This window comes from Miscanthus floridulus, unplaced genomic scaffold (assembly GCF_019320115.1).
Source record: "Miscanthus floridulus cultivar M001 unplaced genomic scaffold, ASM1932011v1 fs_335_1_2, whole genome shotgun sequence".
NCBI lineage: Eukaryota > Viridiplantae > Streptophyta > Magnoliopsida > Poales > Poaceae > Miscanthus > Miscanthus floridulus.
The window spans coordinates 35,115-60,000 of record NW_027096601.1 but is presented as its reverse complement, the minus strand read 5'-3'; the positions used below and the strand labels follow the sequence as shown (position 1 = coordinate 60,000).

General features: G+C 44.6%; 3 protein-coding genes and 2 long non-coding RNA genes across 7 annotated transcripts; 3 read left to right on the top strand and 2 right to left on the bottom strand.

Moving 5' to 3' along the window:
* The first annotated feature begins 375 nt into the window (after window positions 1–375).
* On the top strand, window positions 376–8,099 carry LOC136531375 (lysine-specific histone demethylase 1 homolog 3-like). Its single transcript, XM_066524044.1, is given in 14 exon segments — window positions 376–933; window positions 935–1,054; window positions 1,160–1,301; window positions 1,579–2,003; window positions 2,005–3,667; window positions 3,669–3,839; window positions 3,841–3,906; window positions 4,002–4,095; window positions 4,671–5,005; window positions 5,007–5,162; window positions 6,168–6,263; window positions 6,265–6,831; window positions 7,096–7,170; window positions 7,401–8,099. Coding segments are annotated over 14 exon segments (4,263 nt in total). The 5' UTR covers window positions 376–649; the 3' UTR covers window positions 7,470–8,099.
* Window positions 8,100–9,279: 1,180 nt separating this feature from the next.
* Window positions 9,280–10,912, top strand: LOC136531379 (uncharacterized). The gene is made up of 7 exons (XR_010778017.1): window positions 9,280–9,693; window positions 9,775–9,831; window positions 9,969–10,197; window positions 10,286–10,357; window positions 10,446–10,527; window positions 10,595–10,681; window positions 10,780–10,912. It is a non-coding gene; the product is annotated as an uncharacterized lncRNA (long non-coding RNA).
* Window positions 10,913–10,927: 15 nt separating this feature from the next.
* On the top strand, window positions 10,928–13,199 carry LOC136531378 (uncharacterized). Of its 3 annotated transcripts, none has more exons than XR_010778015.1 (6): window positions 10,928–11,302; window positions 11,409–12,497; window positions 12,584–12,654; window positions 12,743–12,819; window positions 12,887–12,973; window positions 13,067–13,199. It is a non-coding gene; the product is annotated as an uncharacterized lncRNA (long non-coding RNA). The 3 variants fall into 3 exon arrangements; XR_010778014.1 differs by having other exon boundaries at window positions 11,404–12,497; XR_010778016.1 differs by having other exon boundaries at window positions 11,404–12,497; window positions 12,569–12,654.
* On the bottom strand, window positions 12,663–16,097 carry LOC136531376 (probable lysophospholipase BODYGUARD 3). Its single transcript, XM_066524045.1, has 3 exons — window positions 15,467–16,097; window positions 14,855–15,383; window positions 12,663–13,358 (listed from the first exon to the last, which is right to left on the bottom strand). Exons 1-3 carry the CDS (start codon window positions 16,017–16,019, stop codon window positions 13,037–13,039), a joined length of 1,404 nt encoding a protein of 467 aa, XP_066380142.1. The 5' UTR covers window positions 16,020–16,097; the 3' UTR covers window positions 12,663–13,036.
* Window positions 16,098–22,802: 6,705 nt separating this feature from the next.
* Window positions 22,803–24,236, bottom strand: LOC136531377 (heavy metal-associated isoprenylated plant protein 39-like). Its single transcript, XM_066524046.1, has 3 exons — window positions 24,065–24,236; window positions 23,801–23,876; window positions 22,803–23,701 (listed from the first exon to the last, which is right to left on the bottom strand). The coding sequence occupies exons 1-3, from the start codon at window positions 24,071–24,073 to the stop codon at window positions 23,334–23,336; spliced, it is 453 nt and encodes a 150-aa protein (XP_066380143.1). The 5' UTR covers window positions 24,074–24,236; the 3' UTR covers window positions 22,803–23,333.
* Window positions 24,237–24,886: the final 650 nt, after the last annotated feature.

The window sequence follows — 24,886 nt, the reverse complement described above, 5'->3', positions numbered from 1 at the left end:
GGCAAATGGTAGCAAGTCCACTAGACACTATAAGGTTGGTGCTGGTCCTGGGCAAGCTTTGGGAGGATTGTCTTCTGTTTCTCCTGAACTGGAAAAGTCTGTTGGGGAAGAGAATGCTGCAGATGATGGATTATTTCACCGATCATCAGCTGAAGAGCTTCTACGAGATGTGGAAGCCAGCAAAGTACTAAACGATGGATCAATAAACTCTTTCAATGGGGTCACTGATCACTTTGAAATCTCAGCTTGGGCAAGCAATCACCCTGGGCTGGAATCTTATTCAGGAAATCTTGATGAAAAAACATCTTGCACAGCAACAAATACAACCAATGTTGGTGTTTCTGATGCACACATATGTTCCCAAACGCTAGGGAAGGAAAGCAGCGATGATGTTGATTGTTCTCAAGGCAAGTCACCAACATCAACCATAAAAAGGAAAACTGGTCTAAAACCAAAACAGGTGCCTGGGAAATCTGTTCGACGAAAAGAGGCAGTATTATCTGTTGAATGCTGATAATAAACCTAACTGAGACAACAGAAATTATTGAAGCAAATACTACTATGGTTATTGAGGAAAATTTGGATCAGCTGCCTGTTATGAGGGACCAAGGACTCTTGTTCTTCGCATGACATTGTTGGAAATAATCCTATGTGTCTAGGTGCAGACATGGCAGCACAACCTGTGAAAGATGTGGATATAGTTGATGTGGCAGCACCATTGGATTATGAAGACAAGGAGAATGCATCAAAGGTGAAACTGAAACGTGTTACGCGAGGTTCCAAAAAACGCAAACATGGTGACATGGCATATGAGGGTGATGTTGACTGGGAAACTCTAATGCAAGATCAGGGGCTGTTCTCAAATCCCTCAGCAGGTTTTCCAGATCAGTCAATAAAAACAAAAGATAAAATTAAAACTTCAGAAGTTTATGAGGGTGGGTGTTGCTGCCGTACGTGCTGGCCTAAAGGCAAAGACTATTACACCGATTGAGAAGATAAAGTTCAAGGAAGTTTTGAAGCGCAAGGGTGGCCTTCAGGAGTACCTAGAGTGCAGGTAGGTTAATGCTTCCTCCTTACCATATTAATATCAAATTTCTGTGCTTGGTGGCATTAACCCTGTATCATGATTTTCCTATATCTGTTTCTTTTTGTATTCCAGGAACATGATACTAAGTCGCTGGAGCAAGGATGTTAAACATTTATTGGATCTTGCAGACTGTGGTGTTTCAGATGTTCCTTTGAAAGATGAGTTGCCGCATCAAGCACTTACTCGTGATGTGTTTTTATTCTTAGACCAATATGTAAGTTGAGTTGCCGTTAGTCTTCATTATTTTCCAAAATTGCCTTACCAAATTAAGCCATCAACTTCCACCTACCATTAGCTGCAGCTATTGCACCTCTTTGATGACTTTCTGAAAATCATTGAGCATATGTTTCCCTTTTACATGCAACCAGCTTATAGATCTCCAATTTACTACTAACCTTATTACCTTGTTAAAGATTTTCTTTTAGTTAGTATGTTTTGCTGAATTAGAAAAATGCCTGAATGATTGCACCCTATATGTCATCAATTTTCAGGGCTACATAAATGCTGGAATTGCGTCAGATAAGGTGGCAAAGGGGCACGATGACACTCCGTATGAGGTTGTTGAAGTACCCAAGCTAAATGAATCACATCAAATGGAATCAGTCAGCATTCAAAATAGCATTGTCTCTGTATCACAAAAGAATGAGGATTTTGAGTGTGGAACAAGCATTGAATGCTGCAGAACTGTAAGTGTTAAAAACACTGAATGTGCTTTGGTAGAAGCATCAAATGAAAAGAATTGCCCCACTGTTCACTGTGGTGCCCTGGAGTTGCTACCTCACTTGAAGTCTGAAGAACATCTGACGGAAAGAAATAATCTAGACATCTCAACTGAAGTTAGAAATGCATCACTGCCATCCAGCAATTTGGATATCCAATGTATGTTATATCTGGATAGTTCTGTTGGAAAAGCTGAAGTTCCCTCATCAACAAGAAGCACGTGAAATTGAAAATAGTGGAAACAACTGTCGAAGTGACAGGGTTGAGTTTGCTGTGCATGGCAAAAGAATAATAATTGTGGGAGCGGGCCCTGCTGGTTTAACTGCTGCTCGCCATTTGCAACGTCAAGGTTTTTCGGTCACTGTTCTTGAGGCACGAGAAAGGATTGGTGGCCGTGTTTATACAGATCGCACATCACTTTCGGTTCCTGTAGATTTGGGTGCTAGCATTATTACAGGGGTGGAGGCTGATATAGCTACTGAAAGACGGGCTGATCCATCCTCTTTGATTTGTTCTCAGCTTGGTCTTGAACTTACTACGTTGAATAGTGCTTGCCCTCTGTATGATGTAGTAACTGGTGACAAGGTTCCCGATTCTTTGGATGAAGATTTAGAAGCCGAATACAATGGCCTTCTTGAAGAGCTGGCGCTGCTTTTTGCGCAAAATGGTGACAGTGCAATTGGTTTATCCCTGGAGGATGGACTGGAGTATGCTCTTAGGAAGCATCGTGCAACTCAACCTATGGATTCTGTGGAGCAGGATGGCCACTTGAGATTTATGACAAATTCTGGCGCTGTAGACATTTCCGTAAGTGCTTCAACAGGAAAGGAGATAGATCATTGTGGAAAGAATGATAAGATAGATGTCCTCAGCCCTCTTGAGAGAAGGCTTATGAACTGGCACTTTGCACATTTAGAGTATGGTTGTGCTGCAATGCTGAAATCTCTATCCCTTCCATACTGGAACCAGGATGATGTATATGGAGGATTCGGAGGTGCTCATTGCATGATCAAAGGTGGCTATGACACTGTTCTACGGAATCTTGCTAAAGGACTTGATATTAGGTTAAACCATGTTGTAACTGAAGTACTGTATGGACCTGAGGAGTTAGGTGCTAGCCGTAAGGATGGGAAATATGTCAAGGTTTCCACTTCAACTGGAAGTGAATTTACTGGAGATGCTGTGTTAATAACTGTTCCTCTTGGTTGCTTGAAAGCAGAGACAATCAAATTTTCACCTTCCTTGCCAGACTGGAAAGTATCTTCTATAAACCGGCTTGGGTTTGGTGTTCTAAACAAGATAGTATTGGAGTTCCCTGAGGTATTTTGGGATGATAATGTGGATTACTTTGGTGCAACTGCAGAAGAAACAGATTTAAGAGGACAGTGCTTTATGTTTTGGAATCTCAGAAAGACAGTTGGGGCTCCAGTTCTGATAGCTCTACTTGTTGGGAAGGCTGCTATAGATGGACAAAGCATCAGTTCTGGCGATCATGTTAACAATGCTATGGTGGTTCTCCGAAAGCTTTTTAGGAATGCTTCTGTACCAGATCCAGTTGCATCTGTTGTGACAAATTGGGGACTTGATCCCTTTAGTAGAGGTGCTTACTCTTATGTTGCAGTTGGAGCATCAGGGCGAGATTATGATATTCTTGGAAGGCCAGTTGAAAATTGCTTATTCTTTGCGGGTGAAGCAACATGCAAAGAGCATCCAGATACTGTTGGTGGTGCAATTTTGAGTGGTTTGCGAGAAGCTGTTCGCATCATTGACTTACTGAACACTGGCAATGACTATATTGCTGAGGTAGAAGCGCTACAGACTTACCAAATGCAGTCAGACAGTGAAAGAAATGAAGTCAGGGGACATGTCAAATAGACTTGAAGCATGTGAACTTTCTACTGCTCTAAGTAAGAACTCATCTGATGCAATGTATCCAATTGTTAGCAAGGAATCTTTGCTGCAAGAAATGTTCTTCAGTGCAAAGACAACATCAGGGCGCCTACATTTGGCTAAGGAGTTATTGAAGCTTCCTACAGGATGTTCTTAAATCATTTGCTGGGTCTAAAGAAGGACTAAATACGCTAAACTCTTGGATACTTGTAAGTTGATTAATGAGTTGTTTCTTTAAGCATTACATGACACTGGTACTTTTCCTATATTGAAGTTCTTCATGTTTGCATTTTGATTTTGGCAGGATTCACTTGGGAAAAATGCTACTCAACTACTGCGGCACTGTGTGCGTTTGCTTGTGCTTGTTTCCACTGATCTGATAGCTGTACGTTTATCAGGTCTGTGCAAAGCTCATTGTCTCCATGTCCCTTTAAATGGCGTTAGGGAATGTCTCTCGACATAAACAGATTTGCATGTTCCTCCCTTCCAGCCTTATCTTTGGAAGGGTACAAAACCATAGGTTATCACATTCTTATTAGGAATCTAATTTACCTTACCAATTTAGCAAACCCCTTCCTAAAAAAAAGGGCAGACCCAGTGCCGGAGGCTCCCACATGAGTGGGGTCTGGGGAAGGGAAAAAACCAAGGCAAGCCTTCCCCCCGCAAAATCTGCGGAGAGGCTGCTTTGAACCCGTGACCTGGTGACTCAGTGAGACAGCTCTCACCACTGCACCAGGCCTGCCCTTCAGCAAACCCCTTCCTATTGTACTTTTTATGTATTTGTTTATTCACTAGTTCGATCAAAGGAGAACAAATAAACAAATATATGACATTACTGAGAGAAGAGTATCTAAGTGCACTACTACATTGATCTATGTTTGTTATAACTAGTGTGTCCCGTGGATGTTGTATAAGTTATTAGCCATTGTAGCCTGGCGACAAACCTGATTCTTCTTTTTTCAACTTCATGCAGGAATTGGGAAGACTGTAAAGGAAAAGGTTTGTGTGCACACAAGCCGAGATATTCGTGCTATAGCTCGGCAGTTGGTCAGTGTGTGGATTGAAGTTTTTCGTAGAGAAAAGGATAGAAATGGTGGACTCAAATTGCTGCGTCGAATACCATCAATTGAATTGAGTAAGACCAAGAGTAAGGATCTGCAATCAGGAAAGCCTGCCTTACGTGTGCCAAATGAAACTTTGGACAATAATAAAGTAGTTTCCCAGCGCCAGCGTACAAGATTCGCAAGTAGTCGGTCACCACCAAAGACAAACAAGAAGTATGAGAACAAGGAAATGAAATTGGAAACCTGTGACAGCTGCTATGTCCAATGGCAAGTTGCTTTCCCAAAAGCAACAACATGGTATTGAATCTAAGGTGGAGTGTGGCAATCCTATGTCCGAGGAAGAAGCTGCTGCATTCGCTGCTGCCGAGGCTGCTCGAGTTGCTGCCATAGCAGCTGCACAGGTCTGTGACTAAAATTTTCTTTTGATTAAGATTTGTCCAACCAATCAGGTTTTAATATTGACCATTGACCATCCTTATCGTCTCTGATAAGAACATTATCCATAAAAAGCTGAGAAAGATTGTTATCTGCCTCTCTATATTAGAGCAGTTTCATTACCTGACACCACAGAGTTGGCTCTTTATATTATCACAATTTCATTACCTGCCACTGCGGACATGGAAATTTATGCTAGTTTAGTCGTTATTAAGAAGGTGGTCCTAGCTCAGTTGGTTGAGGGTATGCCCAATTTCAATTCCTCATCGAGGTGAATTTGTGTGCCTATTTTTCTTAATATACAAAGCCAACATTGTTCCTCGTAGGTTGCTTTAGTTTTTTTAAGCGTTATTTATCTGTTTCAAAATTCAGGGCGTGTATTTTTTGCTAGACTTGTTGCATACTACATGGTGTGTTATTGTGTACTGTGTAGCTCTGAATGCAAACTACAGAGCATTTTCATTTTTTTCCTTATTTATAATAATCTGTTCCCCTTCTTTCTGTTCATTTATCACCAAGTGAAGCACTTCTCTCCAGTATTTTTAAAGAGGAACTAGTTTGGTCATTTCCATGTTATTTTCTTGAATTTATAATCTCCTTATCTTGTGCATGTTTTTGGGACATACCTTGCATGCAACTATTAGAGCAAGTATATTTATCACTGTTGATCGAATATATCACTAAAAATGGAAATTTAAAAATTAAACATGGAAATCGGAGGTTTAGAAATTTCAAACTTGTAAGCAGTTTGATCTGACTAGTTTATTGTTTAGATTCAGTAACTGAGATAATCAATAGAAATTAGACAAACTTTGAGGTGGCCAATGGCCAGTTATGGTACATAAGGCTTGAATTAGAATTAGAGTTGCATATACAAATATTCTAGTTGGTGGTGTTGGTCCAGAATAATGAACATGTTCTACAAAAGAAAAGGAAAGCCATCTAACTCATGAACTCCTGTCTGTTTTTAGGCATATGCATCTGTAGAGGCAGAGATAAGTGTGCCTCGTGAGCTTCCAGAGATACCATCGTTCGAATCTTTTGTGATTCGTGATCACCATTTGGACTGAATCCAATACAAGAAAAAGAGCATTGAAGGATAATTTTGGGAGACTTGAGTGCATATCAGAAAATGATTCCAAGAATGTCAAAGCTAAGGATTTGCCTGACAACACTAACTGCGCTGATGCTGACAGCTTGAAAATGTCTCGTGATAATTGTACTCAGCAGAACCACTCAAATGAGACAGCTTGCCTAGCAAACACTGATACTGGTGTTGTATACGGTCGGTTTACGAGGGCATGGGTGGATACTGATACAATCTGCATTGATGGTGTCAAGGATCCTCTAGCCATTGAGAGGTGGCAGGCACAGGCAATGGAAGCTGATAAAGAATTCTACAGTCGGATACGCATACCTGATGAAGATGATTCAAGTAGTCAGAAGCAGACATGCCGTAGTTCTGCCTCACAGGGTGCCGATAGCAAACCTGCATCTGAGCGGCAATCAAGAGGTGTGGAGCATATAAAACAGGGTCTCGTGAATTTTATAGCCTCGCTGCTGATGCCATTATATAGAGGAAAAAAGATCGACCGAGAGGGGTACAAATCAATCATGCGCAAATCTGTTAACAAGGTATTATACCATGTATATGTAGATATGTTTTAAAAATGTCTCTTGATTTTTGGGTTGACAACTTGAAAACTTAGTTTGGTAGTGGTAGTTGGTTCATACTTTAAAAGTGTTCATTTTCCACATAATGCTGCATGTGTTGCTCTATTCTCTTTTAGTGTTATTTCCATCATCCTTCTGGGATCTATTGAGCATTGTTGCCTGGTGAATTTAGGTGATGATAGTAATAATACTGACAGTAGTCTCTGTTTTCTCTGGCCTCAACAGATCATTGATACATGCTCAGAAGGAGAGAAATCGATGACTACTCTTGAGTTTCTTGATGCTAAAAGGAAAAATAAGGTACAGCAGTGTTCACTTACCAAAGTTTTATAGTTCTATCCAGACCCTTGCTAATACTGCGTAGCTCTCTATCAATGATGAGCATTATTCTGTTGACTTCTGCCTTATGGCTTGGGCTTCTGGCCACAGGAGGAGCCATTCTGCACCGTGATAATGTCTTCTGATAATTCTTTTACATTAATTGGGACAATGTTATGTGTTTTAACTCATGGTGTTTACCATCCATGCAGATTGAATCCTTTGTGAACAAAATGGTTGACAAGCATTTGCATGTTGTTAGCAAGTCTGCCAAACCTTAAGATTCACATGTGTAGTGAGGTGTTTTGTGCAAAGGAATCTACTCTCTTTTAAAACACCAAGCTATCAATCAGTGATTGTTGATCCAAGTGAACTAAAACCTCACTTCAGAAGCCAGCGTGGCTCATCAGTGTCGCCGCAAGATCAGCAAGGGCACCTATTACCCAAGACTATAAGCGTGGTCCAGAAGAGCATTGACCAGATCAACACCATGTAATTCTGTACTTAGATAGGCATCATTTCCATCATCGTAACTATAGGTCAGTCAAAGGTTTAGACCTCTGTGCACTCGACAAGCATGTTGTGCATGCAGTAAGCTTGGATGCCAAGTTAAGTTTCTGTGGCTTGATGAAGTGGCATATGAAGATCCTGGATTCAGCGTGGTCTCATATGCAGTGAGGGCTTTTGCGCCTTTCATGGCGGATAGTTGAGTCTAGCCTAGCGGATTAATCCTGTTCGTTGTTCAGAGTTAACTTCACCAAAGTAGATCCTCTTCTCTCTTTGTTGTACAGTTTTGCAGTTTCTAACAAGCGTTTAACTTATAGAAAGGCTGCAGTTTGGCAGAGATGTGCAGCCCTTGTATATCCTTGATTGCTTATAATGAGCCCCCTTGATGATTCTCGAATGCTAAATGATTGCCCCTAAACAGATGTTTTGCCCCGAAGTTCCCCAGTTGATTTGCGTCTCTCCATATGTTATAATTGTATGATATGATTGATTTTCATTCGACTCTCCCAGCTGATTGAAGTTTTTCCAGAATCTTTGCATGGAGTCAAGGGAGACAGAAGTCTGTCTATTCAGTACACACTGCCGTTTTGTATTACTTTTTGACCTTCCAGTATATTTCATGTTTTCTTTTATATACTAAGGCATCATGTTTCTATTCTTTTTGTATCATGTATCTGGAGCTCTGACGGTAACTTTACTTTCTCCTCTTGGATGTGCTTCAGATGTGCAAGTTCAGGATGTTTACTACTCCCTTCGTTTCAAATTATAAGATGTTTTGGTCTTTCTAGATAGCATTGTTTTTACTATGCATCTAGACACAGTGTATATCTAAGTGCATAGCAAAAGCTATGAATCTAGAAAAGGCAAAACGTCTTATAGTTTGGAATGGAGGGCGCAGTACCATGCATCAGGTTTCAGTAACTACATGACATGTTTGTTTCTCTAATATGTTTTGGATGTTTTCCCAAGCTAAGTATTGCTCTTTGTTTTTTCTTGAGACCCTGTAAAGCTCTTTGTTTTCTTTCTTCTTTCTTTCTTTCTTTCTTGAGACCCGGTAAAGCTCTTTGTTTTTTTCTTCTGGAGACCAGGTAAAGCTCTTTGTTCCCAGGGTGTATCTGATACTAATTCCTATTGAAGTTCTTGTCTAAAATTTTTGGTCCCACAAGATTCGGTAGCATAATCTTCCAGAGCTGGTATCTAAGTTTTTTGCCCAGTGATTTCTTTTGACTTAGTTAATTACTCGGCACAGCTTTCTCTTGATGTATTATTTTTTATTACTGTGCCTTCTCACGTGTATCTTGTGTGCTTTAATGTTGCAGCAGTTTCCTATGCTCTCCCTGCTAGACAAGGGTTATCCAGTAGGAAACGCCTTAAGTGCTTAATTTCAATATGTTCCATAGAAAATACGTGTCCAGGACTACAGGTATGTGTTTCGATCTCCAGATCTAATCTGAACCATTTTATTAAATAGCTTCTGTAACTGATATCATTTACTTATCATTGCTTTTCTGAATTCTTGTGCAGGTCAGACATGTGTACTGAGGTAGCTGCTGCAAGTGTCATGAAGGGATAATCAACGATCCTAGGTTGGTTGGGACGTGGCTACAGCGTTGCTTACTTGTTCTTATGCAGGCGTGCTCTGCACATTTCTTGAACGGCAGAACCCTAGATGGTGCATAAGGCCACTGTACAGGGCTTGTGGTCCGACACCTGCCTGGGCTGGGTGGTGGTGGTGGGGTGGGCACGGGAGGATTGATGGAACACCTAAAAATGGAGAGCACTTGTATTGAATGAGCAGGCTTAAGCTCACTGTAGCACATTATGAAATCTTACATGTCTGCCCTGCATGAGCCATTCATTTCAGTCAACTCTTAGCTACACTGATTACCCAGTAAATTACTTGCTGTCGCGAGTTGTTTGGTTTGCCTCGTTCTGTTGTACAGGCAGGCTTGGGCAGCTGTAATAAATCTGCACAAGTACAGCAAGCTGTGGCCCGAGGTGGGGGACTGTATCTGCGTCTTTTATCTTTAATACGTCCTCCTGTGGTACTCCTAGGCTCTTATGATCTCTATATACCAGGTAAAGATCAGGAAAGCCGAGTGAACAGTTGATGGGAAGGAGTTGGACAGTGCGCAGGTATATTGATTTTGCTATGCTGTGAGAACGCATGTATAGTTATTTTTGGAGCATGTTGGGGCCATTCATAATTTCGTTGCATCATTTATGGAAACCATTGAGGCGACGATGAATTTCTTAGAACAATATGCTCACAGGGTACAGCAAGGTATGGTGTGGCACTGAATCTCTGCAGGTTGACGCGGAGACTTTATACTATCTCAGAGGCCAGATCTGAGGCGGACCGACCACTCGTAGCCACTGCATGGGATGATGGGAATAAAGTGGTTCCTTGGATCGTCTGTATTGATTGGGTTCTTTCGTAGGATTAGTACTGAGATGGAAGCATCGAGCATGCAAGACGTCAAAAACTCCTCTTCAGTCCTGGTACGTAGCGTGCGTGATTCTTAATCCTGCGTTTTCATATATGATTCATTTTTCATTGTATATTATTATATATTTTTATATCTTGCAGGAGTTCACGTGTAGCAATGCAGTAATAAGAACAAAAAAGGGGAGGAATAGACCAAAAAGCGGAGAAGAAAAGGTACAAGCTCCACAAATCGGATCATGTCACTTTCTGTTCAGGAATTACAACTGAAACGACTAACCATTTATATCATAATTACACACAGGCCAGGCCAGGCAAGAATTTTTCTCGGCCTTCAATATGAAAACCTGAGAACGAGTCGAAAAAACAATGAACAAAAAAAAAAGGTAAATGTAATTAAGTACTCTTCACATTTCTCTCGAGCCCGTCTGCCCTTACACTTCCTTCCTGCAGCCTCCATTAGGAAACTCTCGTTGTTGCTTGTTGGCAGCCATCTTCTTCTTCTACGAAGACCCATCCTTTTGTTAACCTGATTATGAGGTTTGTGGTGTTCTTAACACTCCTTTTGTGGCTTCTTCACCATCCTATAAATTACCCGGCCAGCAATCTCACCGTTTCCTGTCCCATATCTCCTCCAGCTCCCTGGCCAGGTCCTTCTGGCGTCCGACGACAATGGTGACGTGGTCCTTGCCGTCGATGACCTTGACCTGGGCGCGCGGGATCTTGGACTTGACTGCGTAGCTGCACTGCACGGGGAGGAGCTCGTCGTCGCTGCCGTGGTTTTTTCTTGAGACTCTGTAAAGCTCTTTTTTTTTCTTTCTTGAGACTCTGTAAAGCTCTTTGTTCCCAGGGTGTATCTGATACTAATTCCTATTGGAGTTGTCTAAAATTTTTGCTCCCACAAGATTCGGTAGCATATTCTTCCAGAGCTGGTATCCAAGTTTTTTGCCCAGTGATTTCTTTTGACTGAGTTAATTACTCTGCACAGCTTTTTCTTGATGTATTTTTTTATTACTGTGCCTTCTCACGTGTATCTTGTGTGCTTTAAATGTTGCAGCAGTTTCCTATGCTCTCCCTGCTAGACAAGGGTTATCCAGTAGGAAACGCCTTAAGTGCTTAATTTCAATATGTTCCATAGAAAATACGTGTCCAGGACTACAGGTATGTGTTTCGATCTCCAGATCTAATCTGAACCATTTTATTAAATAGCTTCTGTAACTGATATCATTTACTTATCATTGCTTTTCTAAATTCTTGTGCAGGTCAGACATGTGTACTGAGGTAGCTGCTGCAAGTGTCATGAAGGGATCTAAATCAACGATCCTAGGTTGGTTGGGACGTGGCTACAGCGTTGCTTACTTGTTCTTATGCAGGCGTGCTCTGCACATTTCTTGAACGGCAGAACCCTAGATGGTGCATAAGGCCACTGTACAGGGCTTGTGGTCCGACACCTGCCTGGGCTGGGTGGTGGTGGTGGGGTGGGCACGGGAGGATTAATGGAACACCTAAAAATGGAGAGCACTTGTATTGAATGAGCAGGCTTAAGCTCACTGTAGCACATTATGAAATATAACATGTCTGCCCTGCATGAGCCATTCAGTTCAGTCAACTCTTGCTACACTGATTACACAGTAAATTACTTAGTGTGGCGAGTTGTTAGGCTTGCGTAGTTCTGTTGTGCAGGCAGGCATGGGCAGCTGTAATAAATCTGCACAAGTACAGCAAGCTGTGGCCCGAGGTGGGGGATCGTCCTGTGGTAGGCTCTTATGATCTCTATATATCAGGTAAAGATCAGGAAAGCCGAGTGAACAGTTGATGGGAAGGAGTTGGACAGTGCGCACCGTTCGCTAGTCCAAAACTGACTGGTTTTGCTAGAGAAAAATACTGTAGCGGCAGGTTGATGAACAGTATTTTGTGAGAGCAACCAGCCGGCTGGTCTGGTTTTGTGAGACCAGCGAACAACGCCATTGATTTTGCTACGCTGTGAGAATGTTTATTTTTGGAGCATGTTGGGGCCATCCACAATTCCGTTGCATCATTTATGGAAACCATTGAGACGACGATGAATTTCTTAGACACACTATGCTCAGTCACAGGGTACAGCAAGGTATGGTGTGGCAAACTTGCTCTGAATCTCTGCAGGTTGACGCGGAGACTTTACACTATCTCAGAGGCCAGATCTGAGGTGGACCGACCACTTGTAGCCACGGCATGGGATGATGGGAATAAAGTGGATGTTCAGTCTCACGATGGTTCCTTGGATCGTCTTCATATATTGATTGGGTTCTTTTGTAGGATTAGTACTGAGATGGAAGCATCGAGCATGCAAGACGTCAAAAACTCCTCTTCAGTTCTGGTACTATTTGAGTGATTCGTAATCCTGCATTTTCATATATGATTCAATTTTCATTGTATATTATTATATAGTTTTATTTCTTGCAGGAGTGCACGGGGTAAGAGTAATAACAAGAACAAAAAAGGGGAGGAATGGACCAAAAAGCGGAGAAGAAAAGGTACAAGCTCCACAAATCGGGTCATGTCACTTTCTGTTCAGGGATTACAACTGAAACGACTAACCATTTATATCATAATTACACACAGGCCGGGCTAGGATTTTTCTCGGCCTTCAATATGAAAACCTGAGAACGAGTCGAAAAAACAATGAACAAACAAAAAAGGTAAATGTAATTAAGTACTCTTCACATTTCTCTCGAGCCCGTCTGTCCTTACACTTCCTTCCTGTAGCCTCCATTAGGAAACTCTCGTTGTTTCTTGTTGGCAGCCATCTTCTTCTTATACGAAGACCCATCCTTTTGTTAACCTGATTATGAGGCGCGTGGTGTTCTTAACACTCCTTGTGGCTTCTTCACCATCCTATAAATTACCCAGCAAATCTCACCGTTTCCTGTCCCATATCTCCTCCAGCTCCCTGGCCAGGTCCTTCTGGCGTCCGACGACAATGGTGACGTGGTCCTTGCCGTCGATGACCTTGACCTGGGCGCGAGGGATCTTGGACTTGACCGCGTAGCTGCACTGCACGGGGAGGAGCTCGTCGTCGCTGCCGTGGTAGACGGTGACATCGCAGGTGAGCTGGTCCCTGACCACCTCGAGGCACCTGTCGATCTTGCCGGCGCTGCCGCAGATGATGTTGTGGAGGGTGTGCCACGACGCGATGTGGGTGTGGCAGAAGAAGCCGTCCATGAGGTAGGTCCGCACCCTGCCCGTAGTATGGAGCACGACGAATGGTTGGTTAGCCAAAAATAACCGTATCTCTCAAACAGTCAAACCAAACCATGCTGTGCTTGATTTAGTTGCTGGTTGGAGTACATCATATTCTTGTCCATGCACATGCACCCCGCTGGCTACATCTGAGTATACATAGAGATAAACTGTATCCACTCCTTGCTGGAAGCGAGAGTATTGGGCAATTAATGTCCATTTTCCTTTTATGCTTACGCTGCTAAATAAGCTTCACCCTGTTCGCTTGATCGTTTCTGTGGCTTATAAGCTGGCTGATGCTGTTTTATTGTGAGAGAAAAACACTGTATCATAGCGGATAAGTATGGCTGATACGATCAAGCGAATATGGTGAAGCTTATTTAGCAGCGTATGCGAACAGGGTGAACCTTTAGGCACCTTTTCGTGAAAACACGATATTTCTGTTTTTTTTCTCCTACGAAAGTAAGTTGATCTCTCTCTCTCTCTCTCCAACATATGTTGTGAAGCGTTCAAACCATTGAAGGAAGAAATATAAACATTCTTAAACCATACTCGTACCAATTTAACAGAAATTTTGTAGAAAAAAGTTGAGGGCTGCAAGAAAAGTAATAAAATTCCGCCCCAAAAATGTTTCTGCAAAACTTATGCTGTCTTGCCTGGCCTGAGTCTTCACTGAGGCTATGACAGTGCCTCTATTTTAAATTTTATAAGTTGTTTTTAGTTTAGTTCTAAATCAAACCTATCTAGGTTGATCAAGCTTATAGAAAAAATATATTACCATCTACAATATCAAACAAACGCACTGTCGAAATATATTCTATGATGTCTGTAATGAACTAATGATCATGTTTTGAATATAATTTTTTATAAATAGAAGTTTGTATGTATTTTTTTTATAAATAAATTTGATCAAAACTAGATTTTTTTACTTATGATAAAATTAAGAACGAGTTGCAAATTGAAACGGTCCAAGAACATCACTAGGAAATTCAGGGAAATCAGCCGAGTAGCTGGAGCAGTAGGTTCGTCAGTGGCTGGCCATGCGGGCATGCCACACGGCACGGGCAGTGGACCGGCAGATGGCCCGCCGGCCCTCCACCAAAGCATCCCAACGGCTGACCGCGGTCAACTGGTTCCTATGCACCCTATTAACTGCCATTGATCACATCGACGCAGCGGTGCAGGCTGGGCCTAAATGCTGCAGTACAAAGAGAGTGAAGTGGACAGTCGAGTACCCTGAGTGAGATCCTATTGATGTGATGATCTCCTCCTTTACGAGCTTGATTAGCAGTAATAAATTCCGTTGGTTTGTGCAAATCAAACAGAACCAATGGAAGATGGCCATGCGGATGCAAAGAAAAATGCCGTTGAGCCGGTGGTCGGCTCGTCGGTCGCTGACCTAATTTCACCTTGCAGATGTGCACTGAATTGGATGGATTTGCGTTTTTTTAATTTGCCTTCGATCATTCACGTAAGTGATGGCGAGTGACGTACCTGTAGAGTGTGAAGACGCGGAAGGCGAGCTCCCAGAGGCGGTGGTGCTTGCAGAGCACGATGCTGACGGTGCGGCTGAGGTGCTCGTACCAGCACGCCACGGAGGCGCCGAACGCGATGGGCGGCCACACCCGGCGCGGCGCCACCGTCCGCAGCACGTACCGCGTGCCGACCTCCCCGCGCGGCACCGGGAAGTAGGGCGGCGCGACGAGCGTGAGGGACCTGACCGCGGCGGGGTGCCTGACGGCGAGCGCGAGCGCGAGGATGGAGCCCAGCGAGTGCGCCACGATGTGGAAGGACTGGACCCCGTGGCGCTCGATCACGGACCGCTCGATCATCTCCACGTGCTCCCGCAGCGTGTACAGCGAGTCCGCTGGCTTGGGGCTGCGCCCGAACCCCAGCAGGTCCACGGCGAACAGCCGCCGCCGGGACCGCGCCGCGGGGCTCACGTGCGGGAGCACCGTCTCCGTCCAGAACCCCGACGACGAGATGAACCCGTGGATGAACAGCACGTCCTCCTCCGTCGACGCTGCGAGGCATGGAGTGTGTGTGGGTTAATGCTTAGTAAATGGTGGTGCCTGCTGCTAATGACGGGAGAGCGGGCGGGCGTACCTTGCGGCGGCGCCTCGACGTGGACGAAGAGGCGGTCCGTGTCGGCCGGGTTGCAGTTGGCGCAGTGGCAGTCGGACCACCGCGGCGACGGGTACGGCCTGTGCTTGCCGTCGCCGACGCCGCCGCCGACCTTGCCCCGCAGCATCTGCACGATGGCGGAGTGCACGGTGACCCCCGGCGCCGCGCGCCGCTGGGAGGAGGACGCCGATGCCGACGACGCCGCGGCGCACGCGAGCACGGAGGGCCGCGTGTAGAGCGTGTCGGAGATGTCCTCGAGGTGCAGCCTGGTGGCGGACAGCATGCTGACCACCTTGGAGCCTCCCCGCTCCGACACGACGATCTTCCCCGTGGCCGCCGACGCCGGGGACGACGCCGAGCGCGACGAGCAGTAGCAGGGCCGCCACGCGCCCTCCACCACGTAGTCCGCCACCTTGTACACCACGCACAGCAGCACCTCCAGCGCGTCCAGCAGCAGGAACACCACGAAGCTCACGGCCTCGTTCGCCGCACGGCCGGCGGACGCCAATGCCGACCGCGCCGCCGCGGCGCCCATGACAACAACGACGCCGGCCACGCCGAACGACCACCGAGGCCCGCCAGGAACGAAGGCTGTAGCAGCAACGCAGGGAGGGGAGGGGAGGGAGGGAAGGTGGTGGTGGACTGGTGCCTGGTGGTAAACCAGGGAAGCAGAGGATGCAGCGAGCGGTGAATTGAAGGTGCTGTGGCATTAAAGCTCGGGGGTTGGTGGTAGTTGAACTGACACGGCCAACTGGTGCGCGCGAGGCTTGGGCTCGGGCCTCTGGAGCAACCGGGGCTATGTTTAGTTCCCCGAATTTTCTGAATTTGTCACGGTACAAAAAGAAGATTATTCGTCACATTAAATTTGCGGTACATATATGAAGTACTAAATATAGATGAAATAAAAAACTAATTGTACAGTTTGATTATACTTTGCGAGACGAACGTTTTGAATCTAATTAGTTAATATTTGAACAATTATTATCAAAGGCGCCGACTTTGGCCGGAACTAAACGAGGCCCGAGTGGAGTAGTAGACGCAGGCAGGCAGCCTAGGAGTAAGCTCTGCCCAGCGCCTGCACCTGTCGGAGGCCATTCATAGGCCATGCAGTATCTGTTGGTGCCTGGCAGTAAAATAAAAGAACTGTATGGTGTTTCTTTGGCCACGTGTTCTGAATTTCTGATGGTATTCACACGTCCGCTCCAATAATTTTCAGCAAATAAATAATGTTAGCATTTCAGTACAAACACCAAACTAAGCCAAATTTCGACGAAACGAACGGGAGCAGCCTGCTCCCTCTATCTAGTGCTCGATCGGTGTCCCGAGGCCCCAGCTAGCTGCATGCAGGCTGCTTTCATCGCAGACAAGCCGGTGCGGCGGAGTGCACCACCGCGGCTAGGCCTCGGCAACAGAATCTCGCCGCGTGTGCATTTCTGTTTTCTCGGGATATACGGGCTCCAAATACGGTGCTCAGCCTCAGGTACACCACTGGAGGAGGAGGCGAAGATCTCAGCCACACCACAATGCATAGACGCCCGTTTCGGCAGCGTACATTTCCTGAGGCGAATTTTGTCGGCGTACATGGCCGAGCATTTGCAGTGTTCTACGTACGCACATGGCTGTGCAGTGTGTAGTGTGTACACGTCTGAATTTCTGGCACCGCAGAATAGCTATTTTGGTTCCTTAGTTATTACTCGAGGCTCAGTTTCGTCCCTAAACTTTTAAAACGACTGTTTTAGTACTCAAACTCTACTTTTAAACTCAATTTCTTCCTAGATCTATGAAGATGATCGTTTTAGTCCTCAAACTTTACATTTTTGGCTCAATTTCATTTATAAACTATCATAGTGTATTTTATTCTTCAAACTTTTATTTTTAATTCAACTTTGTCTACGTTGTACGTGGAGCGCTGCACTGTTGCACATGGTTAACTCCAACGCCACCAGCGATTGGAGATAGAAAAATAATATTCATTCAGAAACTTTTTCAAGTTGTTATTTTTAGTGTTATCTTATAATGATATCATTTATATATATTCGACTAAATGATATTTGCGGGAGCAATTATATTTGCATCGAACATCATTTATTCTTTATGAATACCATGGATATATTGAAACGACAGCAGATCTATAATTTTGATAATTTATGGATGAAATTGTATCTAAAATATAAAGTTTTCTTTTTGAATAGATAAAATTAAGTTGAAAATAAAAGTTAAATGCACTTTGATATTTTATAGATAAAATTGAGTCTAAAATGTAAAATTTAAAGACTGAAACGATCATCTTCGTAGTTGTAGAATAAAATTCAGTCTAAAACCAAAATTCAAGGATCTAAACAGCCGTTATAAAAGTTTAGAGATGAACTTAAATCTCGAGTAACAGTTAAGAGACCTATCGTGCCTTTTGGCACGATGCACGTGAGGGGGAGGGAGTGTGTGCGGTGTAGTAAATGTATGTTGTACCTGCTGGACCGGAGGATCTTGGCAGTACGAGACACTTGTTCGCCTAGGCGCGTCTAGCACGTTCCTGCTTGCACTAGTCAACCAATAATATCCGATTCGTCCATATCCGAAAAATTCGTGCCGCTGTGCTCCAAAAGCAGAAAAAAGAGAGGAAACTTTTCCGTGTAGACACGTGTACCTACGTAAACTCGTAAAGACATTATTATGTACATGTTTACTATAGAGTAAGTACTTTTCTGTTTCAGTAATGGAACGAACTCTCCATAATCTGGACAAAAACCTTATGTACATGAGCTACTAGCTCACCGCCAGGAGTTAAAAGAAGGGGGAACCTGAAACAACCAGATTGACCGGACGCAACGAGCGCTGAATCTAGCATAGATAGATCACCATCTCCGCTGATGTTGGGCGCATGTGGAGCGAGATTAGAGTACCAACCGATACGGACTAAGGACACGGTGATCTTACGTGATTTTACACTTGTTTAAGTAGGTGAGCTAAGGCGGGAGGAAAGCTGAGACGAGCGGCCCGTGTAGGTGAGCCGGAGCCGGAATCCAGAGGCCCTGAGCATTGTTTATTGGGAACTTCGGCGACTCTCAGATCAAACTGTTTCTAGATTTAGGTAGGGGTTGCCTCCCTTTGCCATACAGCGAAAGAAAGTTGGCGCAGGAGTCACCGGCTGAAAGAGATGGATGGCATTGGTGAGCTGACTGTCCAGCATGTGCAGTATTATACTGCACCGCGAGGATCTGTATGTAGAGTGATTAGTGATAGTTGTGGGAGTTAGAAAAATAGAGTGAGTGAGATGGTCTAATATACATGGAAAAATTCGCGTGATTCGTGTGTGTGTGTGTGTGTGTGTGTGTGTGTGTGTGTGTGTGTGTATTGCGTGCAAGGCAGCAGGAGTTTTTGTCATTTTCAATTTGGGAATTGACGAATTGCTGCCTGTGGGTGAGCAGCATCGAGCCAACCAGTGGCGGAAGACGAAATAAAATTAAGGTACGGCGAAGTCAGTAACGCCAACCGGCAACACATGACATAATGGTTTCATGTAATAGGATTTGTTGTGAAAATATTTTCTTGGTAATAGTAATTCAACAAATTTATTATCACTTCGTGCGCATAGTAATAGTGAGCTATATTTGCAACACCAAACCAACATCCAACTGTCGGATGGAGAGGGTAAATAAATACTCAAATTGATATGTGCCTTTTTTGTGTGCTTTTGCAATCTTCTTAAAATCTATTTACGTAATGCTCCGGTCAGGACGTTCAAACGGTTGCATTCGCGGGCTGCGGCACTAGCTCAACAGCCCAACTGACGTACCCCCTTGTCCACTTGTCTCTAATTAACCTTTCCTTGCCGCTCTATTCTCCACAAGGCTTCCCACTGCAGCGTCGCAACCGTGGGGTTCCTCCGCTGGCCACCGGCCTCGCCAGCGCCCCCTGGAGTCCGTAATCCACGGTGCCTCAAGGCTAGCCACCGCCCCATCGTGCTCCCTGGCCGGTCCTCACCAACGCTGATGTCCACTGGCCGGTCCGCCGACGACACGAAACTCCATCGCTGGGCTCGAAGAAACGAAGGGCGGCTCCGTTCTGGCCGTCGCCCCATCGTGCCCCTTAGCTGATCCGCAGCTGCCCCCTGCCCGATCCGCTCTAAGGCTGCGGTGTCCCTTGGCCGGTCCACCGACAACGCAAAGGTCCATCGCCTGGCTCGAAGAAATGGAGGGCAGCTCTACTCCGGGCACCGCGCTCGACGACTATCGCACCCTCTGGCCGGTCGCTCCGCGCCACCGGCGAGCTCTAGACCGATGAACTTCACACGCCAACGAACCTCCATTTCTCCTAAACAGCAAAGAGATGTTGTGCTGAAAGCGCATGTTGCAAACGCACATTTCAAATGTTTTAGAGATATGTTGCAAGTGTTTCATGCGAGATGGTGTAAAAGTAGATCGGGATGTTGCATTTGTTGCAATGGTATGTTGCAAGCGTCTGTTTCCAACGTTTGATCTATTTTTCAGACGTATGTTACAAGTGTGTTTATCTGAATATTGCATACGTTTTCACACATATGTTGCAAGTGTTTTTATCTGAATGTTGCGTGTGTTTTGCTATGTGTTTCAATTATTTTTCAGGTATTTTTGTAAGTGTTCCATCTACCTTCTTTTGTATATTGCAAGTGCTGCATATGGATGTTTCAAAAGTTGATTTGGTGTTGTACATGTTGCTATGGCTATACACACATATTTTAAGTGTTTCATCAGTTTCAGACGTATGTTATATGTGTTTCATTTGGATGCTTGAAAAGTAGATCTCAGAGAAGCACATGCTGCTGCTGCTGCTGCTAGTGCGCCATCGTAGGTCACCGCGCTGTCGTGGGTCACTGCACGAACTTGGGGTGGTCCCGCGCATGTGTGGGCCCACGTGGCCTCTAGAGCGGGATAGGTGCGTTAGGCGCGGGTTCAGGAGCAACGTCCGATGCTAGCGCCCCAGATCGGACGTCTCGGGAGTCTGGAGGCTAGCAAGTCCGATCTATTTATGTTCTTCATACGTATTTTTTTTTTGTTGAGGATATATAAGCAATGCGCGCGACTTGTCTTGATGATAAACTTGCTTACACCTTTTCCTACTAAATTTTAGTTTAGGGGACAAATGATATTTATATCGACAAAGATAAACAAGGAAACAAAAGATGTTACAACACGTTGTTCTCCTTTTTTTTACCTAAGTTATTACAGCACGTTGTTGAATGGACGCATCGTGACATGCAATGTCAGAGGAGCCGGTTCCAGGCTAATTATCACCTATCAGACGGACTGGGAGGCGCTGCCAACGCTGGCCAACTGGCCCATTAAGCGATCAATACGAGCGGCCCAATAGAAAGACAAAGCCCAAAGAGTAATAACGATTCGCCAGCTGCCCAGCTCAGCTCAGTGTCGTCTTCTTCCTTGTGTTTAGATTCTATCTTCCAACAAATCCATTTGACGACGGTCCTGATGATCAATGATCATTTTACTGTTGGAGAAATACAGCATGCTCAACCGTCGTTGGCATGTACGATGAATTCCTAGACCCACTGCAGTAATCGTGCCCAATTTATTAGGATCTACAACCGGAACAGTTCGTTGTGAATTTGTAAGTATCCTTCCATTCCTTTTCAGATAATAATTTCAGTGCTCAGCTGCTACAGCACAAGGAAAGAGGCAACAGTGAATTTCACAGCATGTTCAGTTTTAGATTCTGACCCACACTCACCCCTCGCAAATGAAAGTTGACATTTGGCCAGATAAGCCTGAAACGTCCTGATCATCCGGCTCACCAGCACCCAAATGTTTCAGACAAGAGAACGAGTGGTTTTGGTTGAGACCATCCAAATTTTCCTTCGTCACTTGGCAGTTGCCACGCCTGCACTCCATCTCCATTGCGTGGATGCAACTAGGCACGCCCGTGTGCGCAAACGCCCCTATCCCTTTCATCTCCTTGGTAGTGTTTGTGTTTCCATGTTGAGTATTACCATCCATCCCGTTCTTCAGATGTGCTGGACCTGATGGCTGATGTCAGAGGAATTGGTGAGCTCAGGCATCTTTGTTGTTTCCTCTGTGAAGATTGTAGCAACAGGCATGCGAGTTGTACTAAATTATACTACTAAACCTTGCTGCGGCAAGCCCCTGATTCTGGCGATTAAACTACGGCTATGGATCAATGATACTCTAATGTAAAATATGAGTAATTTAAGCCAGAGCATTCAGCTGTTTGAGACTTTTGAGTGAGCGGTCTTGCTGAAAACTTCGGGCAAACCTGCCTGTGGAATACTGGAATGTGAGTCTTGCTCCAAATATTGTACTGGTTCCATGACATCCAATATGTTTGGCCACTGTATGATGTAATTTCAAATTTCAAGTGAAAGATAGTCGAGGTGTGGGACGGTGGGTAGTAGGTTTGCTTACCTACGAGACTGATGACTATGAGAGAGTGAGAGTGAGATGTGTGAGTTGTCGGCTTGGCACTCTGTTCCTAATTGCTATCTTTTAGCATATCTCTCTGTGTGTGTGTGTTTTCTCTGTCTTGATTTGAAACTTGCAATTCTTGTGTTCAGCTTGTCGTAGACCAAGCCTTAGGAGCTAGTAAAAAACATTTCTTGGTTGGCATTATGTGGCGTATCAAGATTCTGTTTCTCCGATAATTATTCAATTTTGTTGGGCGGGCTGTGAATATGATGACCTGACAGGACTAAGACGAAGAGCATGAGCATGGCATGACGGCGAACAAGGAAAAAGGCATACGCTGAGTAGTTTTGTTAGGTATATAATATTAGACAATAAATCCTCGTTGATCCTAACAGTAAACAGAGGGGGAGTAGCTAAATAAAAGAATTAACACACAGGCGTTTTAAATCATGTCTACGGTTTGCAGTTTATATAATATCGCGAACAAAGTTAACAGTGATTTTGAACATGCGACAAATTGCTCATATTACGGATATACATCAATTCTGTTGAAAAAAGTAATACGGACAGGTCCCTAGCATATATCATAGGCCCTCGCAAAAAAGCATATAGTCATAGGCCCCACCTGTCAGTATAACTATGGATATTGTTTTCCATGTCATTCTTGATGCTGCGATTGAGGAAGCGTCAATCGGAAATAACATATTAAGTGAGTTATAGCACATTAGACCAGTCTCTATGGGTTTAATGAGAGTTTGATGAGCACTAAATAAACTAGTGTGATACAGTATTAATGAAGAGAAATAATAAGCTAAAAGTTTTGTGATAAAATGAGTTTCACAAGGATAAAACTTGTCTGTACTATTTTCAACACAGGAGAAGCCTTCGAAATAGTGACATTAAATGCCCAATGAGACTGACCTTAAGTGAGTTCACATATATTCAGAAAAACATGCATCAATAACTTATACTCTAAAATCCAAAATTGTAGCTACAAATCATCATTACAGCTTTATACCAGAAAGCAAAGTTTCACTTACTCTCTCCGTCTAGAAAAAAGTTCAGGTTCAAAGCTAGAATTGTGTTTTTTTTTGGACGGAGGGAGTACACATATACTGCGTCATACGTGTTATCATTCTATATATACACAGTAATACAGACACGCTGCGCATCCTCCATGCCCATGGCAACATCCATGGCCGACACAAGAGTAGGCGCTATGCATGCTGCAGCCCAAAACTCGATGTAGTAGAGGTGAAATCGGTACACTTTTTCTTCTTACACGTCACAAAATGCACGGTTAAACGCTACCTTGACCTTTTTAGATCGTCCGTGCCATAAGGTGTACGCATATATACATGCACACAGCTACTAGTAATTAACCGGGCAAGCTTAGCTTAATTACCTCATCATGCAGCAGCCAGAACCAGAATGGTTTAGCAGATGGTGCAGGAGTTGGGGTTCTCCTGCACGTAGTAGTGGTCGGGGGTGATCATGTGCGGGTACGGGTAGGGGTAGTACGCCCGGTACTGGTTCATCAGCTCGGCGAGGACCTGCTGCTCCGTCGGCGGCGCCGCCTTCTTGCCGTCGCTGTCCTTCTTCTTGTCCCCCTCGCCTTCCTTCTTTGCCTCGCCGCCGTCCTTCTTCTCCCCTTCTTTCTTCTCGGGCTCCTTGGCCGGGCCGACGGAGTCGATGGTCGCTGACCACGAGGCCTTGCGCAGCTTGCTCACCACGTTCACCGGGTCCACCATGCCGATCACCGTCATCTTGTGCGACGCCATGTCCACGGCTATCTCGTCGATGCCTGCACACAGCACAACCAGCAGGGCACGGTTGTTAGGCGTCGCTGCTCTCCTAGACGCACGATCAGAAACAGCAGAGAAGAAGAAGCTGCCATGATTACCGGTGAGCGCCGAGACAGCCTTCATGGCCTTCTGCTTGTCCTTGCTGTCGTGCAGGTGCAGCTTCACCACGATTTTCTGCATCCAAAGTCCAACAGGGAAGCAGAGATGAGCAGAGCCCATAAGAGAAAAGCAAAAACGAATCATTTCTTGGATTCCAAAGCAAGATCCTCCCCATGCCGCTGGAAAGGTGACCAGCTTTGTGCACACGTAGGGCAAGAAGAAATCAGATCACGATCAATGCGAGCAGCACGAGCGCGCCTTACCTTCGACATCTCGCCGGTCGCCGGGGTGTGGTGCGAGCACTGGCCGCCGGCGCACCAGAGGAGGCCTGCTGCAGGCAAGGAGGAGGAGGATGGAGGATGGGGTGGAGACTGGAGAGCAGGAGAGGAGGAATAATGGCGCGGAGAGGAGTAGGGGGGGCTCAGACGGACATAAAAAGCAATGGTGGAGAGGGCGGAGGCAACACTAGAGTGAAGCTGTAAATAAAGCAAGCATCAGCTGTGTCTGCTGGGTGTGTCACATTCCAAACAGAGAAAGGAAAATAGGGAAAGGGACTGGCCAGGGAAAGTTGGTGAGGAGCAAATCTTGGTTCTCTTCCACCCTGTTGGCTCTCTTTAGTTTTTTTAATTACACCCACTAGTTCATCAATCTGTGCTTCTTTTCAAGCAAAATTACATAACATAAATACATAAGGGTTAGAAGTTATTGAATAAATTTAATACTTATAACTAATCAAATTATTTATCTTTGCGTGCTCTCTTTTAATTTTCTAACACAAATGCACATAGAAACACTCCCTACGTTCAAAAATGGTAATCATATTTGACAAGAGAAAAAGTCAAACTCTATAGATTTTGACCAACAATTAGTTATATTCAGCCTATTCGCTTGTTGGTTTCAGCCAGAGCTTATCAGCTAGCCAACAATGTTTTTCTCTCACAACAAACCAGCATCAGCCAGGCTTATCAGCCCAGAAACTAACCAACGAACATGCTCATTGTATTAAAGCTTAGAGGGTGCTATCGATTTTATATTATAATAGAAATTAATGGTCAAAATCAATTTTGTATGACCTTTTTTCTAGT

Bases quoted from the DNA above. Each gene is read 5' to 3' on its own strand.
- LOC136531376 (XM_066524045.1), bottom strand. From the start codon at position 16,019: ATGGGCGCCGCGGCGGCGCGGTCGGCATTGGCGTCCGCCGGCCGTGCG. The intron at 15,384-15,466 runs GTACGCCCGCCC...CATGCCTCGCAG, and splicing joins CGTCGAGGCGCCGCCGCAAG to CGTCGACGGAGGAGGACGTG. The intron at 13,359-14,854 runs GTACGTCACTCG...TACTACGGGCAG, and splicing joins CGCGTCTTCACACTCTACAG to GGTGCGGACCTACCTCATGG.
- LOC136531377 (XM_066524046.1), bottom strand. The intron at 23,702-23,800 runs GTAATCATGGCA...TGCTGTGTGCAG, and splicing joins GGCTGTCTCGGCGCTCACCG to GCATCGACGAGATAGCCGTG.